Source organism: Myotis lucifugus, unplaced genomic scaffold (assembly GCF_000147115.1).
Source record: "Myotis lucifugus unplaced genomic scaffold, Myoluc2.0 scaffold_190, whole genome shotgun sequence".
Classification (NCBI taxonomy): domain Eukaryota; kingdom Metazoa; phylum Chordata; class Mammalia; order Chiroptera; family Vespertilionidae; genus Myotis; species Myotis lucifugus.
In genome coordinates, this window is record NW_005871238.1 from 1,423,535 (window position 1) to 1,441,994 (window position 18,460).

General features: G+C 51.7%; 1 protein-coding gene across 1 annotated transcript in view; it reads right to left on the reverse strand.

The window, feature by feature from the left end:
* Positions 1 to 17,828: 17,828 nt before the first annotated feature.
* The window catches only part of LOC102428195 (V-set and immunoglobulin domain-containing protein 8), an 8,445-nt gene continuing 7,813 nt past the window's right edge, over positions 17,829 to 18,460 (reverse strand). Inside the window, exon 7 of the mRNA XM_023760698.1 lies at positions 17,829 to 18,096. Within this exon, the coding sequence (XP_023616466.1) occupies positions 17,829 to 18,096 (268 nt within the window). The remainder of the gene's footprint in view (positions 18,097 to 18,460) is intronic.

The following is an 18,460-nucleotide window of genomic DNA, read 5'->3' on the forward strand; positions in this document are numbered from 1 at the left end:
GCGCTTTTGTCTATCGATGGACACAGGTTGTTTCCATATCTTGCCTATTGTCAATAATGCTGCGATGAACATAGGAGTTTATATATCTTTTCAAGTTAGTGTTCTCATATTCTTCAGATAAATACCCAGAAGTGAAATTGCTGAGTCATATGATAGTTATATTCTTACTTTTTTTAGGAACCTCCAAATTGTTTTCATAGTGGCTGCACCAATTTGCAATCCCACCAACAATGCACAAGGGTTCTCTTTTCTTCACATCCTCACCAACACTTGTTATTTCTTGTCCTATTGATAATAGCCATTCAAACAGGTGTGAGGTAGTATCCTATTGTGGTTTTGATTTACATTTTCCCAATAATTAGTGATGTTGAGCATCTTTTTGCATGCCCATTGACCATCTGTATGTCTTCCTTGGAAAAATGTCTATTCAGATTCTCTGCCCATTTTTTAATTGAGTTGTTTGGGTTTTTTGTTGTTGAGTTATATAAGTTTTTTATATATTTTGGATATTAACCCCTGAACATAAATATCATTTGCAAATATTTTTCCATTCAATTGGTTGCCTTTTTGTTTAAAATGAAAATGTAACAAACAAAACAACACAAAAACAAACTCATAGATACAGACCACAGAGTGGTGGTTACCAGAGGGGAGGGGGGGAAGAGCAGGGTGAAATGGGTAAAGGTGAAGAATTATAACATTGTACACCTGAAATTATTTAATGTTATTAACCAACTAGAGGCCCGATGCATGAAATTCATGCAAGGGGCTCGGCCCTCGCAGCCATGGTGGCTTGCCTCGGCCCTCGCCGCCCGTGCTTCATCCAGAAGGTCATCTGGAAGGATGTCTGGAAGGTCATTCGGCTGTCCAGTAAAATTAGCATATTATATTTTTAGTATTATAAATGTTACCCCGATTAAAATAAATAAATTAGAAGACAGCCCTAACCGGTTTGGCTCAGTGGATAGAACATCGGACTGCGGACTGGAAGATTCTAGCTTTGATTCCGGTCAAGAGCATGTACCTTGGTTGCAGGCACATCCCCAGTAGGAGGTGTGTAGGAGGCAGCTGATCGATGTTTCTAACTATCCCTCTCCCTTCCTCTCTGTAAAAAATCAATAAAATATATTAAAAAAACAACAACAAGGGGCTGAGAGTGGAAAGGGAGTGTCAGTGTAATGGTGTTGGGCCACAGCACATGGGACCTTGCAGTCTTCAGAATTCCCCTTCCCTGGGGTGAGCATGGCCAGGAGAGCCCTATGGCAACCTTTGTACTATTATTTCCAGTGGGCTCGTGGTCAGACCAGAGTCCTCTCCAAATCTGTTTTTGCTTTTACTTGTTTTTGTTATATTTTCCTTGAGCAAGACCCTCTGTTTCTGTCCTTCTGTGCAAAGGAAAAATACAAGAGCTGCTGGGGCAAAGGTGTCATGTGACATGATGTCAGAGAGAATGGAGAGATGGTTAGAGAAAAGAAAAGGGTTAGAGAGACATTATTTTAATCAATGGAGACAGGAGCACCCAGTGCCTTGTTTAAAAACAATGGCTGCAAATATCATGACATCTCGCAGATCTTCCTTCCACCATTATTAGAAGTAGCACCTGTTCGGTTCATCAGCACTTGGTAACTTACTCGTCTGCAGAGAAACACCATCTTCCTCCAGCTCTGACTCAATGGCTCCCTGCAACTGTTCTGCATGCAGCCTGAAAGAGGGCCTCTACAGCAGCACATCCCCAGATCCGGCACAGTCTCAGCCGATGCCTCCCCTCGGATTGTGCACTACTCACGTGGGTCCCATCTGCCAGGAGGGCCAGACCGAGCACATGAGTGAGTAATGGGGACACTCCCACTGCACAACTGGCCGTCCAGTTCTGGAAGGCACACTTCACTTCCAGTGAGACACTGGAAAACTTCAATGTCCAGAAGAGAATGACCAAGGTGGTGAAGAGTCTAGAAAGCTTACCATTCGAGAAATGATTCAAGAAACCGGTCATGTTTCACCTTGAACAAACAGCTTAGACGGCCACAAGTCCCCAGATAGTTGACAGGCTCTCCTGCAAGCCAGGTTGTGTGGCTGAGGCCAGTGGAACGTGACACTGAAAGGCAGATATTGACTCATGAATAATAGTCTTAAAGCTGGAAGGAGACTTTGTGGTTACTCACTTCATTTTTCATTTCTCAGTGGAAAACTGAAGTCCAAATAGAGTGTTAGTCCCTAGGGTTACATAATTAGTCGGTGGCAGAGTCAGAATTAACTTTCTAAATCAGTCCAACCCCTTACCAGGGAAGGACTTAATAACAAATGTAGAAATCCAAATAGGAAGTGAGCTGTTTCAATGAATGTGCTTAAGCAGAAATCACCTCAGAACAATGCTATGTAGACTAGGAGACATTTCACAAGTTAGGTGGGAAGTTGTATTCAATAAAGAACCTGCCTTCAAAGGCCATGTTGAACGTAGATAATTAATTGTGGCACACTCTTCCCACTGAGTCCACATGCAGTACATCAAGTAACCCCAACAATTCATTGAAGTGGGGAGCCAAGATGAAACCAATTTTCCATTCCTGCTCTAGACACCCCACCAGATCCTTCTGACATTGAGAATGAATTATAAATTAAAGAATGAATGCATAGACAGTGGAACAAAAGAGGCCAATGAAGGGATCTGGCCCAGGTGTCAGACACAATCTGTGCTTCCTATAGAGTAGAGTTATTCTAGTTCCCTTTGTTCTGCCATTCTCCTCAGTATATCACTCAGGAAATAGATCAGAACTGGATACACAGGAGAGATTGATGGGGAGTAGTAGTACGAAAGCACAATAGCATAAAAGCAGTCAAATAAATGAATACGATCACAGGGCCATTTAAGAAATCATGTTCTTTAGAACATTTCAGAATAACGGGACACTTGTATCAGAGTTCTTTGGATGCAAGCAAAGAAGACAACTCTGGTTTTAACTAAAGCAAAAGAAGGAATTATTAGAAAGGTGTGGGGAGAGAAGTGTCTTGGTCAATTTAGGCTGCTGTAAGAGAATACCATAGTCTAGGCGACTTATAATCAACAGATATTTATTTCTCCCAGTTCTGGAAGCTGGAAGTCCAAGATCAAGGACCAGCAGATTTAGTGTCTGGTGAGAGCCCACTTCTTGGTTCATAGAGAGCCATCTTCTTGCTGTGTCCTCACACGGTACAGGGGGTGAGGGAAGGCTCCTGGGTTTCTCTTCTACAGGCACTAATCCCACTCATGAAGGCTTCACCCTCAAGACCTAACCCTCCTCCCCCAAAGAGCTCACCTTCAAACACCATCATACTGGGGAGTGGGTTTCAGCATATACATTTTGGGAGCACACAAACATTCAGCCTATAGCACTCAGAGACCAAAGACAACTCTGACCAACCAGGCCTCAGAAAGGACACGCCAGGTGGCCTCAGGGATGCAGGCCTCAGGACAACCTCCTCAAGGGCCCCCGTGGAATATTTTCTGTTCCCGTGTTGCTCACTGAAGATTAAAATTCCCAACAAACAGATTGAGCTTGACTGGCCTAGCTGGGGTCAAGAGTTCCCCTTAGGGGCATAGGGAGATAGCTTATCACAAGTGGCAGTTGGTTTAACAAAATAAGATACAAAAAGAAGTTTGAACAGGAAATGCATGTGTCTGTTCATTCAGGGAGCATTTACTCATCACCTACTGGCCACCAGTACCAACTTGGGCACAGAGATGTCTAAATAGTGGCATCACCATCCCTGCCCTCAAAGAGGTTACATGCTAGTGGAGAAGTATGTCAATAAGTGATTCCAAGGAGTAAACCATGTCACAGCCCCTGGCATGTGCTCAGAGCTGTCTCCTGACCTGTGAGACCTCCAGCCCTAAGGAGCACCGGCAGGTCCACAGGGAAGTGGTGACAGGGACAGAGGCGCTGGCTGGGAGTAAAGCTTCAGTTGGCAGGAAATGAAGAAGGTGTGGCATGGTAGTTCCCTGGGGACATCTTCCCAGAGCAGCATCAGGGGCTTCTTTGTTGACTGAGTTCCCAAAATACCAAGACATCCCAGGCAGGTAGGTTGTCTTCAGAGTTCCCTCTAGGTGGCAGTACAGAGGGGCAGCAGTCTGCTCAAGGCAGGGCTGGCACCACCCTCTTGGGTACCTGGAGTGAGATTTTGAAATGCTCAATCCTGCCCTCTGGCCCAGCCTCTTGGCCTCAGGCCTGCACCCCTCCCTGGGGCTGCTCAGACCCTCAGGAGTCTTTCAAACTCTTGTTCAGAAATACACTGGGATCCCTCTTGCCCAAACCTGATAATAACCTTCTGGCTCAACTCTCCCAGAAAATCCCTAACAGTTCCCACTCACACTGGGGGCTGTGAACTCCTCCTGAGCATGAAGCCCAGAGCCCAGAGCCCAGAGCCCCATGCATGGTGGTGGCTCAGCATGAGTGTTGGGGTCCAGCCCCAGAAGGTCCAGGGGTTCCCAAAGGTGTGGACGGAGTTGGCGAAGAAGGAATGACACAGAGGCAGCGTTCAGTTGATCAGCAGCCTAGCCAGGTTCTCTAGCCAGGACCTCTAGCCAAGTTCTGTCCAGGATCTTCAGCCAAGTTCTGTGTTTTATTGTCTTGTTACATCTGTATTTATGCCAGTTGATTTTAATCCTATCAATTTCTATTCCAAAGGTTAGGGCGTTTCTTATCTCCATTCCAGGGAGTAAAGATTATGTAGCTTAAGGGTGATTGTTCATAGTTAAAGTGACTAACTACCCACCTGGCACTTAGTTAAGGGGTTTTATTCCCTCCCTAACTTCAGGGGAAAATCCCTACCTGGGGAAACAACCTTTCTCGGAGAGGTGGCCTTGGTTAAAACACATAGTGCCAAGAAGGGGAACAAACATATTAAGAACAGTATGCCATATATGCCAGGTCCCTTGAAACATATGCTGTGCAGATGTTTCTTCCCTGCAGCAACTGTGTCAAGCAGCAAGGATGGACCAGCTTCCGGCACATGAGAATGTGAGAGACGAAGATGACAGCAAGCCTGACAGCAGGCCTGGCCACTCCAGGAAGAGGGGCAGGAGTGCAGGGATGGGGCTGAGCTCCCGGCTTGCCTGGTACCCTGAGGCCTGAGCACCCAGGAAAAGGAGAAGGTGCGGAGCTGTCTCCCATGCACTCCTGAGAGGGGCTGGGTGCACACCGGAGCCCAGGGGTGCCAGCCAGAGCCTCAGCGAACTCCAGGCGGCAGGTAGCAGAGAGTTTATTCCTCTGGAGACTATGTCCAGAAAGGATGAGCACCACAGGATACCTGTCAGTCCATCCCCTGGCCAGTTACTCCCAGGAGGCCAAAGGCAGACAGTACCAGGCTTCCACCAAGGCAAGAGGGCCCCTGCCCCGGGCCTGTAACGCACTAAGAATCCAGAATCATGGAATTCCCTGTCCACACGGGAATCTGGAACAAGCCCCTTTCCAAACTACCTATATGTGCACCCCTAGGTCTGAGCGTAGCTAAAGGGCAGCTTTGGGGGTCTGCACGGAGCTCAAATATGAAGGCCCTTCACAGTGTGGGAGAAATTTGTGGGTGAAAGAGAAAGGGTCTGGCCTCAGTCCTGGGGCTGGGGGCAGTTCTTCCTATGCTACCAAGTTCTGGTGTGAAATCCAAAGAGTCCAAGATCTCTGAGTGTAATCTGGCCTTCCAGGTCATTGTGAAGGTATATTTGTCAATGTCAGAGGCCAGGACATGCTTTATGTAGCGAACTGTTAGAGTGAGTTATCAGTACCAATGTTAAGGGCAGGGCTGACTATGGGGACCTCTCCCCTGGCCTTTTTTCTATCATGATTCCCATCTACCTGCTAAACCTGAGATCTTCCTCATCCCCTACAACGCAGAGCAAGCTCCCAGGACCAACAGCCCCTGGTTTCCTGGAGGACTGAGCATCCCCAGTGTTCATCACTCAGCACATCTCTCCCATGTAGCCGATGTGTGCCAGAGGCACCGGAGGTGCAGCTGTGAGCAACACACGGCACCCAGGAAGCTGGCCGTCTAGTTTGGAGAGACTGACAGTAGACAAATACACACAAATGTTTAATTAAGATTGCGCTAAGCTCTGTAGAGGAAAAGAACTGAAGGTTGTGGGCAAGGATGACGAGGGAGTAAAATACAGCCGGTGCAGGAGCAACACAGGGGACCTCTCTGAGAAGCGGCCAGCAAGGGCCTGCCATGCTGAGGGTGAGCCCTTCTGGAATGATCCTGGCAAACATGAGCTTCTGAAGGAAGATCCCATGGCCTGAGGGTAGTGAGCAAGGGAGACTCTGGGAAGAGAGAACAGCGGTCAGATCCTGCAGAGTCCAGTAGGATTTAAAGTGGTAAGTTTTAAAATTTATTTACTTATATTTTTTGTTAATCCTCACCCAAGGATATTTTTCCATTGATTTTTAGAGAGAGGGGAAGGGAGGAGGAATGACAGAGAGAGAGAAACATCGATGTGAGAGACACATCGATTCGTTGCCTCCCACAGGGCCGGAGATTAAGCCTGAGCCTGCAACCCAGGTACATGCCCTTGACCGGAATTGAACCTGGGACCCTTCAGTCTGCGGGCCAATAATCTATCCACTGAGCAAACCAGCTAGGGCTAAAATTTAATTCTAAATGTAAAAGAAGGCCACTGACGAGTGTTAGGAAGGCAAATGAGCCCAAGCTGGTTTGGCTCAGTGGATAGAGCGTCAGCCTGAGGACTGAAAGATTCTGTTTTATTCCGGTCAAGGGCACATGCCTGGGTTGTGGGTTTGATCCCCAGTGTGGGGCGTGCAGGAGGCAGCTGATCAATGATTCTCTCTCATCACTGATGTTTCTGTTGCTCCCTCTCCCTTCCTCTCTGAAATTAATAAAAATATATTATAAAAAAAGAAACAGCCCTAACCGATTTGGCTCAGTGAATAGAGCGTCGGCCTGCAGACTCAAGGGTCCCAGGTTCGATTCCAGTCAAGGGCATGTACCTTGGTTGCGGGCACATCCCCAGTGGGGACTTTGCAGGAGGCAGCTGATCGATGTTTCTCTCTCATCGATGTTTCTAACTCTCTTCCCTCTCCCTTCCTCTCTGTAAAAAATCAATAAAATATATTTTTTTTAAAAAGAAACATGTACTAATTGATTAACATGTACAACTTTTTTAAAAAAAGAAGGCCAATGACATGATCCTACTTGCATTTTTAAATGTTCACTCTGGTGGCTGGCTATGTGGAGAATGGACTGAAGGGAGAGCGAGGGAAAGCAGGAAGAAGAAGAAGCAACTGCAGGATCCTAGCAAGATGCGAGGACAGCTTGGAATAGTGAGGATGGGGTGAGAAGTGGGTCCATTCAAGAAATATTTAGGAGCTAGAGTAGACAGGACTATTGGTTGTGAGGAGGGGCAAGGGATGATACAGGGCTGGCTGACCTGAGTAGCTAGGCAGATGGAGGCGCTGTTTATCAAACTAGAAATACAGAAGGAAGAGCACGTTCAGGGTGAAGTCAAGAATTACCTGGCCCTTCGTTATCAGGGAACTGGGCTTTAACGGAACAAAACATGTTGAGGCTGAACAATGTATGGGGTTGAATCATATGAAAATGGCTCTTTTTAGAAATAAAAAATGGTCAGAATAAGTAATTTCATATGATGCAACCCAATCATTTAAATCAGCGGTTCTCAACCCTTGGCTGCACATTAGAATCACCCTGGGAATCTTTTTAAAATCCTGATTTCTGGGCCTCATCCTCCAGAAATTCTGTTTCTTTATGGGGTGAGGCCACTATACATTAGTAACAAAGAAACAGAATTTCCGGAGGATGAGGCCCAGAAATCAGGATTTTAAAAAGATTCCCAGGTGATTCTAATGTGCAGCCAAGGTTGAGAACCGCTGATTTAAATGAATCGATTTGAGGAAGAAAACCAGTTTCCCTCTGCCCCACTCCACCCTCCGGTCAGCTGGTCCACAGCTGTAACCAGATTCAGAATTACATTCCAGGTCCTTCCATCTGCACCCGAGGGTGAGAGGCTTCAGCCCTCCTCCGCCTGGGAGCCCCCCTGCCTGCAGGCACTGGTCTCCATCCCAGAAACCTGGGTGGGGGCAGCAGGTCCTCCACAGCACCGTCGGCCCAAGCTGCTGCAGCCCATCCTGGCCTCTCCCCCGCTGGCCTGACTCCTGTCTACCCAGCTCCATAAGGGCCCGAGTCTAATGATGGAGCAGAGCGCTGGGGCTGCCTCGGTGGCCATGGGGGCGTGTGTTTGGCCCCAACAGCATGCACCCCACCTCATGCCCACTCCTCAGCATTCAGAGCCCCAGAGTTTGTCTGGGTGGAGCTCTCGTTGATGTCTCAGGAGAGACTTTCCAAGCAAAGGAACAGTTTGTGGTCAGACACAGAAGGCCAGCGCATCGGCCACTCACAGAGTGATCGTCCTGGAGAGGTAAGTCACAGGAGCCAGGGCAGAGGCCACGAAATCTCTCTAGGGGGCGTCCTTTCGTGGTGAGGACCTCAAGAGGAGCTGCTGAGAGTCAGCGTGGCTGGTGGAAGGGCTGTGAGAGGTGCCTTGCTGGCCTGTGAGGAGGTGATGGTTTCCGGGATGGAGACCGGTGCCTGCAGGCAGGGGGCCTCCCAGCTGGAGTAGGGCTGTAGCAGAGAATACCTCTGGCTTTGCAGCCACTCTGGGCTAATATGTCCCATATTCAATGAGTTGCCTAAGGAAGGGGAGGGCAGGCAGAGAGTCGGGGCAGCAGGAGTCAGGGCCTTCAGGCGGGGGTGCTCTGGGGCCAGCAGAGGAGGGTGCTGGCAGTCTGCTGGGTCCCATTGCTGGAAGCTGTGGCCATCGTCCTCCCTGACCCCAGTGAACATCCCGCCCCCTCAGACACAGCCTCAGGGACCAGCACAGCCTCATGCTGCCCCCAGAGAAGGGCCTCATTCCTGGAGGGCTGCGTCAGCCGGTCCTTCTGTCCCTTACGCTGATGAGAAGAAAAGTGTTCCCTCACTGCCTGGGTCAAGGTCAGGGTCGAGGGAGGGAGAAGAGAAAGGTAGGGAATGAGGCCTCGCTGGGCATTCTTTGGCAGAAGAAATAGGGCCCTCAGCCTGGAGCGTGGAGGAAGGAACACCCCCTTCACTCTCACCCACACCCCTCACCGGGGACCATTCCAGCCGACACACACACCTTCACTCCCTTCTCCCCCAGCCCCACCCCTGGGAGGCCTGGTGATGGAGATGACTCGGCAGTTAGCAGCCCATTGTAGCTTTTGTCTGTCCCCTGCACCTGACAAACTCATGCCCTTTGTCCCTTTCTCCAGGCTCTTCCCCTGCTTCCCAGCCTAGGACATAGCCCTTTATCCATCTGTTCTCCAGGCCGAGCTTCAAAGCCCAGCCCTAGGTACTCCTCCCAGAAACCTTCCCCTGGGTGATCACCGCATCCACGCTCCTGCTCGCATGAAGCTGAATCAGCAGTCGCGTGCGTCATTCTTTAATTTTTCCAAATGCGGTTAATAGTGTCCTCAGTGAGGCTGGGAGCTCCTGGGCGGGCCAGATTTCATACCCCAGTCTCACCGCTGACACACAGGAAGCACCTCTTCAAACAGTGGGCAATGCCCAGGGCCGGGGAGGCACCAGGTGGACAATAAGCCACCATTCAGATATCTCTCCACCGAGAAGCCAGAGTCTCAGGCTGGGAGGTTCTATTACCTGGAGACCCCCTTCCAGGCAGCAAAATCAGTTGACTGGGCTTCGACAACCTCCTGGCCCCTTAGGAACCTCTTGGACACCCACAAGGAAACAGGCTGCTCCTCACTAACTTCCTCCGGCCTCAGGGGCCCTGGGGAGGAGTTAACTGCTCCTGCTACACTTTGTCTCTTCCCATCTTCTTTCATCCTTTGAGGCAATTTTATTGAGCACCTACTATGTGCCTGGTATGTTTTGGAGCTTAGGTACATGAATGAGTAAAACCAGCTCCCTGCTCTTGAGGAGCTCACAGCGCAAGGGTCAGAGGGATAGTTGAGCAAAGACTTGAAAGGGGTAAGGAGCTAGCCATTTGGAAATCCGGAAGAAAGCTATTCTGGGCAAAGAAAAGAGCCACAGCAAATGTCCGATCAGGTTGAAGAAACAGTGAGGAGCCAGTGTGGCTCAGTGGGAGGAGCCAGGGGAAGAAGGACCATAGCTTAGGTCCCTAGGGTGACATGGGAGGCCTGGAGGGCCAGTGTAAGGACCGAGGCCCGGCTCTGAGTACAATGGGAAGCCACTTCAGGGTTTTGAACAGAAGAATGATTTAAGTATCTGGCTTCTCCTTTGACGATAAAGAGTAATGGGGGAAGGAGGGAGGGACAGGAAGATCAGCTGAGACCCCGTTGCTAGAACCCAGGCAAGAGATGATGGTGGCTGGGAGCCGGAAAATAATCGTGGGGAAGAGAGGAGGGCCGAACTGCAGGTCTTCTCTGAAGGTAGAACCAACAGAACTTGCTGGAGGCTGGAGGTGGTGGGGGAGCGGCGAGAGGAAGAAGGGAACTCAGGAAGAACAGAGTTGCCATCAGCTGAAATGGGGGAGGCGGTGGTCGGAGCAGGTTGAGGGAGGACCAGGGGCAGTGTGTGGGGCTTGCTAAGTCTGAGGTGTCTGTTAATCATAATACGTGACTGTGGGATGTAGGAGCGAGGTCTGGCCTGGGTGCATAAATGTGGGTGTTGTTGACATGCTGATTAGAGATTGATAGAGAGGCGAGGGGGGGGGCAGTGGGGAGGCAGGCGGGGGGAGGTTAAGGTCATCCCTCTTCTTCACTTTCTCTGATCCTGTGTTCCCTTCCTGGAAAGGCTGGTGGTGCCGAAAGGGAAAAGTCCGGTTTCCCCACAGGAACAATGTTATAATAGCGGGGGAGGCTCCTGACCAAGAGCCTGTTGCTCGGTTTTTAATGGTGGTGACCCCAAAGATGGCATTCCCCCGCGTCCGTAATAAACTGAATGAGAACCTGCGTGCTGGGCAGAGAAGAGCTCCCAAAGGGCCTGGGGTCAAAGGAACAGGCACGGTGAGCTGTGGAGCAGAGCCCTGCCTGCCGTGGCCGTGGCCGTGGCCTTCCTCCCGGGCCAGGGGGCCCAGGGCACAGCCCGACCTTTCCCCATCTGGCCTGACTCGGCTCCTCGGCGGGGGGCCCTCGGAGAGGGCAGTTTTCACTGGACTTTTGAGAAGGGTTGGGGGGGGGGTCTGTGTGCCTTTTTCATCACGTGCTCCTCAGTAACCACAAGCTTCGGTGTTGTCAGCACCCCAGGTTTGGGGAGGAGTCTTTCGTACAATCTCTATCCGTCACACTAATGGGAGGGAAAGTCAGCGCTGTTTAAGGGAGCGGCTGTTGAGGAAGAAGGTGACCTGCCCTGCCCTCCATGGGAGTCTAGTCTGCTCGAGGCAGGAGCTCACAGGACAGGGAAAGGTAACAGAGTAGCCGCCATTCCTCCTTATCCGGGAGCAGGGTGGGCACTGGACAGTACACAGGATGTACATGCAAGCCTGCCTTTGTGAAGGACCTGTGCAGCCTGAGAAGGAGGGTGACAGAGGATAAGGGACAGAGACAGAGAGTTACAGGCAAGGCCAACAGCCTTAGCAAAGGGGCTGGGGCTGGAGCCGGGAATGGAGCTGAACCCCAGCATTTGAAAAGCCATGGAGCCAATCCCGGAGAGTCACCGGCAGGAAGGGCCACCAGGCTTAGGGTAGCATCCAGGCAAGAGAAGGGGAGGGCACAGACCCAGGGTGTCTGTGGGGACTGACAGGAGGAGAAAGGGAGAAGGTGGGGGGTGTAGTGAGCTGAAGGAGCTCAGTTCCACGACTAGATCATTCCCCCAACGTATATGTGCCCCCTGCTAGGAGGGGCCCTCCTCAGCTTTGGGAGAGCCCTGTGGAGACCCTTCAGGAGGGACCATACACCTGAACAGAGGGAGATGCTGTCAAGGTCAGGATCCAGGGGACGCCACAGCGGGCACCGGGCCCAGAGGGCAGCAGCAGGGTGCCTTGGTGCCAGGAGCTGAGAGCAGGTAGCTGAGAAGGCACGGGAGGCCAAGCCCTGGCTCAGGGAGGTGGCCCTTAGAATTCTGGCAGCCTGTCCCCAGCCAGCCCTGATTCAGGGGCCCTGCCAAACTCGTGTTTCAGGTGCGTCCGGTCCTCACTAATATCGCTATTAGCAATGAGGATTACTTCGATATCACACATGCGTGTGGAGTCCGGGACTCCACGGCAAGGCCCGGTGCTCCTCCTGCTTCTCCACTTGCTGCTTCCTGGGCTCTGTGTCTCTTCCCCCAGACAGGGAGCCAGCTCCAAGTTCAATCCCAAGGCTTGACTGTTCTTGCTCCATCCCCCTCTCTGTGGATCTCAGTTACCGCAGCCTCCACCCCAACCTTTGTGTGTTAGGTCTTTGCCTCTATGTTTGCCATTCTGTGGGAAATAAAGCTACATTTTTGAGGACTGGAGACTTGGGGATCCAGTATTTATGGAGTCCCTGCCATGTACCACACTCTATAACAAGCACGTCACAAAAACAGTCCTGTTACTATGCCATTTTTCAGATGAAAAAACTGAGGCTTTGGAGCTTATGAAATAACTGCAAACTCAGGTCTTTCTGACTCCAAAACTGAGGTCTTTTCCTTTGCGTACGTGATCATGACTAACTCACAAATATTTATTACAAGTCTTCTTCCTCCCTCCTTTCCTCTTTTCTCCCCAAGACGCCCGCATGAGCCCACCGTCACCCCAAGCTCAGCCTCTGTGAAATGAGCTGGGCAGTTTCGCCCCATCCTCTTGGCTCCATGGCCTGCCCTGTCAAGGGTTTTGGTCTCTCCCAGGCGCACTCAGTATCCCATCCTTCCCGTCCTTCCAAAATGCACCCAACAAGGTTGCTGAGGCAACGGCTGCAGAGGGGCGCCAGGAGGCCATCTTGTCCACTGCCCCTGGCAGGCCCAGTGACCACACCCAAGCTCTTCCAGATTTCCCTAAGCAGCCGCTCGCCCACCTTGCCTGCCTGGGGCCTGCCTCTCTCATCGCTCTCTCCCTTCACACTTTCTTCCTAATCTAACTGCAAGGAACCGAATGGAGTCAGCTTTGTTTCCGTACACCCGGGAACCAATGAGATGATTGCTCCTGATAGGCTGGCTGGATGCAGGGCAAACCCCAGCGCAAGGGTGTCCCAGGCTCTCACCAGGAAAGAAAGCGCAGAGGACAGGGCTGAAGTTCAGATCCTGCCCCCCCCCGCCCCACACAGGCCCTGCCTCCGCAGCGACTGGATAACGCTCAGAACTCCTTTGTTCGAACTCCTTTGTTCCCAGTGAGGCAAGAAACAATAGTCATCCCTCCCCGACTCCTCCCAGCCCGACTGAGCCTAGAGCAGTGATGGCCAACCTATGACACACGTGTTAGAGGTGACATGCGAACTCATTTTTTTGTGTTCATGTCAGCAATCATCTGAAAATATTATAGAAGCATATTCTATATCATCTAGCACTTGGAGTGCGGGTGAATTTCCCGCCAAAATATAAGATGGCTCTGTCTTTTGGTTTTGTTCCATCCACCAAAAGGGTGGATTACAAACAAATATTTGGTAATACGCAGTTACAATCGGCCCGAGTTTACACGTTTCCCGCACTCCACCGCAAATCTATATGAACCGAGTTAAAGACGGCTCCCGCGGAGTACGCGCAATTCACTCGAGCCGACTTAACTCGTTTCCCGCACTCCAAGTGTTAAATGGCATTTAAATATATAAAATAAATATCAAAAATATAAGCCTTTGTTTTACTATGGTTGCAAGTATCAAAAAATTTCTATATGTGACACGGCACCAGAGTTAAGTTAGGGTTTTTCAAAATGCTGACACGCCGAGCTCAAAAGGTTCGCCATCACTGGCCTAGAGTAACTGCAATGTAATTGGGCAGCGTGCGTGCCAGTAGTTACTCTAACAGGAGCACAGAGAAAGAAATTCACTGTGACTCCATCCCCGCCATGGCCCTGAGAATTTGGGGCTTAAGAGACGATGACAGGAGGATGGCTTCCTAAAACCAGGGGAAGAGATCGGGGAAGGAACCGAGTCAGGAAGGACTCAGAATGCTCTTGAATAGACTTCCCAGGCTGGATGCGAAGCTGGGTTTCCGGTAGCTACCAAAGGACACAGACGTTGCCCAAAATAACGTTTTAATGGCCAGAGCAACTAGAATTCCGCTCCAGCAAGGCTGAAGAGAGACACCAAAGGCAACACTGGGAAGCAGAATGGACACAGCTGACTCTGTGCTGTGTGTGTCTCTACGGAAAAACAGGAGAATCGGGATGGTGCTGGAGGGCCCCCTTCTGAGGGCGTGCGTGTGCAGTCTTCTAGCCTGGTGACATGATCCACCTAAGTTTTGAGAAGGGATGGGGGCGGGGGGGAGGGGTCGTTAAATGGCCAGTTGTTAAATGCGGCCATTATTAAAAATTAAATTATAGCCCTAACCGGTTTGGCTCAGTGGATAGAGTGTCGGCCTGCGGACTGAAGGGTCCCATGTTCGATTCCCATCAAGGGCATGTACCTTCGTTGCGGCCACATCCCCAGTAGGGAGTGTGCAGGAGGCAGCTGATGGATGTTTCTCTCTCATCGATGTTTCTAACTCTCTATCCCTCTCCCTTCCTCTCTGTAGAAAGTCAATAAAATATATATTTTTTAAAAATCAAATTATGTAAACTTACAATTAAATCAGTTATATAAAACAAAGGAGATCAGTACTCACAATGTATCACTTCCTAATTCTTTGACTATGGTTCCCTCCTGTCTCACTGCTTGAGGTTATTGACGCCTATGGTATCTGGACGGTGGAAATACTCTACCATGGGTGCTACCGCTCATCCTCCCGACCCCACGCCAGGAACATCACGTTGGAAGCCTGAAGTCAGCCGTGGTGGGAGAACTTACATCACAGAAACGGCAAAAGCTATAAACCAAGGCTTCCCTGCCTCCTGTGCACCCCCACCTGCTCCCAAAGTCGCTGTTAAACGTTTTCCACCACAAGTGTTTCTCTCCAGCTCTAATGAGGAGAAACAGCAAACGACCGAGGGGTCCCTGGAGCAATATCCTAGGAGCAGGATCTTCCCTCGCGGCTCCCAGCAGCGGCGATGCAGTAATAACTGCCATCCAGCCGGGATGGGGACCTCCCTGGCTTCCCTGGTGAGTCACCCTGACAGGAAGCTGTTTCCAGAGTCTCCACAATCTCTCTTACTGCTCATTAGTGAGCTTTTCTTACCAGAGCCTCGCTGTTCTCACCCTTTAAGTGAAGGCTAAGTCTGAGCATGACTCCCTGGTTCCAGGAATGGGGAAGGTGATGTCATTCGACACAGCCTGTACCTACAGCCAGCTGGCTGCCTCCTTCCCTCACCACCCTGCACGAGGCTGAGCAGGAGGCTCCTCAAAGCCATCCGGAGGGCCCTCCCCAGGCCATCCTAGTCAGTCCTCTGTCTTAGGGCACCAGTGTGCCAGGCCCAGTGCCCTGCCAAAGACCTAACCATCTACCAAGTCATCTTCTGGGCACTCATAAGTGTGTGCAAATAGAGGAAGGGATGGATGGTTCCTGCAGGTCTCTGCTCCCCTGCTGTTTAACCCCCTCACCCCCTGTATCCCCACCCCTCCCCAAGAACCTCCCACTTCGCACCGCCACCTCAAGAGCTTTGTCGCTGGCTCCCTCTGTGCCACCACTGCCTCTCTTTTTTCCTCCACAGGTTTGTCAAGGCCGTGCCAGCTATGCTATCACCCTTTTGCAAACACCCAAGCCAACCAGCAGGGCCTCCTCGTTATATATAACTAAGCAGCGCTTCTGTGCTTCCTCAGTTAAGAAATTTGAAGCCCACCCTGCCTGGTTTGGCTCAGGGGATAGAGCATCGGAATGAAGGGTCCTGGGTTCGATTCCTGTCAAGGGCACATGCCTGGGGTTGCAGGCTCAATCCCCAGTAGGGGGCGTGCAGGAGGCAGGCGATCATTGATTCTCTCTCATCACTGATGTTTCTATCTCTCTCTCCCTCTCCCTTCCTCTCTGAAATCAATAAAATATTTATTAAAAAAAAAAAACACCTTGAAACCCAGATATTCTGAGGTCCATCATACCCATACCTCATGTGGCCCCAGGGTAGGAGAAGGAAGAATTAGGAAGCCCAGTTTTGCCTCAAGAGAAAAAGAGGCAAAGAGAGAAGGAAGTGCCAGGGCTCTCAGCAGGCAGGGGGCTGGGCAGAGGCAGGTAGAACTGAATGACTATGAAACACCATGCTCTTCAGAAGACCCTCAATCCCTAGACCAGACACAGGTGCTGTTGTGGGCGTGGTGCAGCCACCTTGTATGGAGTTCAACCACTGTTCCACTAGAGGCGGTGGAATTGGAGGTGTGATGTTGAGGGCTCCCTAAGGGTAGAACTTGGAACAAGGGATAAAAGCTCTACAGGGACCAAAACTGTGCTCAGTAGCCCTAACTGGTTTGGCTCAGTAGATAGAGCGCCAGCCTGCGGACTGAAAGGTCCCAGGTTCGATTCCAGTCAAGGGCATGTACCTTGGTTGCGGGCACATCCCCAGTGGCGGGGCGTGCAGGAGGCAGCTGATCGATATTACTAACTCTCTATCCCTCTCCCTTCCTCTCTGTAAAAAATCAATAAAATATATTTTTTTTAAAAAAACAACAAAAAACTGTGCTCAGTAGAAGAAACATATCTCTGATAGTCAGAGGCTGAAAGGACTGCATTGGGAGACGGGGTGATGCCATTAAAAGTATTCAAGAAAAGGTTGGAATGGCCTTTGTTAGGAATGCTGTCGAAAGAATTCCAACATGAGAGAAACAGCCTGAGGTCTTGGAGTCAAACGTGCCTGGATCAAAACCTGAATTATTACCTGTGTGGCCTTGGTCTCCCTCAGGGGGTCAATACCTAATCCCTCTGAGCCTCAGTATCCTCATCTGTGCAATGGGATAATGCACAACCTCGGGGCTGAAGTAAGGATTCAATAAGACAAAACATCAGAAAACAACCGACACGTAATGAGTGCCCAGATGTCAATTCCTTTTCCATTAAGGGGGGTTGGGAGGGTGGGGAGCGTTAGATTAGAGGACCTCCAAGGTCTTTCTACCCAGAGTATGACTGGAACCCTTCCTAGTTGCTGGGAGGGAAGGCTACATCTGGGAGAGATGGGGAAGTCAGGATTGGGCGCATGAGGGCAGGAGGAAGAATGATGCTGATAGAATGAATGGTCTGGGGACATTCACAGAGGTCATCCCTGCAAGCTCCTTGTCCTCCCGCCCCCTCCTGACCTTCTAGAAAGAAAGAGAAAAGTGGGATTCTGGATCTCAATCCAGCCGCAGGGGTCTCAGTTCCCCATCTGCGCAGTGAAGGAGGAAACGGTGCGGGGACGAAGCAGGACCACACACCGAAGCCAGCCTCTGCCAAGGCCCGGCCCAGCCCTCCGCGAACCACAGCCGCCCGTCGTTCTCGGGTCTTTATTGTGCTAACACTGCCGCTCAGAGCTCGGATCTCACACGGAACAAGTCGGGCCAGAACCCACCCGCCCGGCCCGGGGACCTGGGCTTTGGCTGGGGACACCGGCCCTCGGCCCCGACCTCTCAGGCACGCCCCCTCCTCCTCCCGGAGCCCCGGGGCCAGGGATGTGAGAGCGTCCGGGGAGCCTTCCCCCCCAACCCCCCTCCCACTTTGGGGAGCAGGCTCTGCCCCCCAACTCATGTCCCGAGGAAAGTGCCTTCGGTCCGCAGCCCCCGGGCGGCCTGGGCGGGCGGGGTCCGCGCAGTCGGTGCGCGCCCCGAGCCGCGGGCGGGGAGCCGGGGCCCCTCTTCGGCGGAGCGCAGCCAGCGGGCGGGCGCTCACACCACCAGGCCGTCCTTGCCCAGCCGCGACCCCCGGGCGCCGTCCTCGGACTCGGCGCAGGTGACCTTGACGTAGACCGGGGCGGGGCCCGCCTCGCAGGCGGCGGTGCGGGACGCCAGGGCCACGTCCTCGGGGCCGCCGCAGGGCGGGGACGCGCACTCGCGGCGCGGGCAGCGGAGGGCGGTCTGCGGCGGGTACCCCAGCAGGTGGGAGACGCGGCTGCCGCGCCCGCGGGCCTTGCACCCGGGCGCCACGGCGTCCTCTCTGTGGAGACAAGGGGGGGCGGTGAGCGGGCTCCGAAGCCACGCGGGCTGGCCTGGCGGGGCCCGGGCCGGCGCACCTGGGCTCCCGCGCCCCGTCCCGGCAACTCCCGGCTATTATTAAAAAAAAATCAAAAACGATGAGAAGGCCTGGCGGCTCTCTTGGGACACGGGATTGCCTGTTGGAGGGAGGGCTCTCCTGGCAGAGTTATCCCCATGAAGTTGACCTGTAGAGCAGAATCTATGGGTCCAAACCTATGGCCCCGCACGGCTTGTCTAGGAGATAGAGTGCCCTATATTGAGTGGATTTGCAACTCACTAAAATGGAGCAATACAGTTGACACCACCCCTAGCTTGCCTCCTGGCCA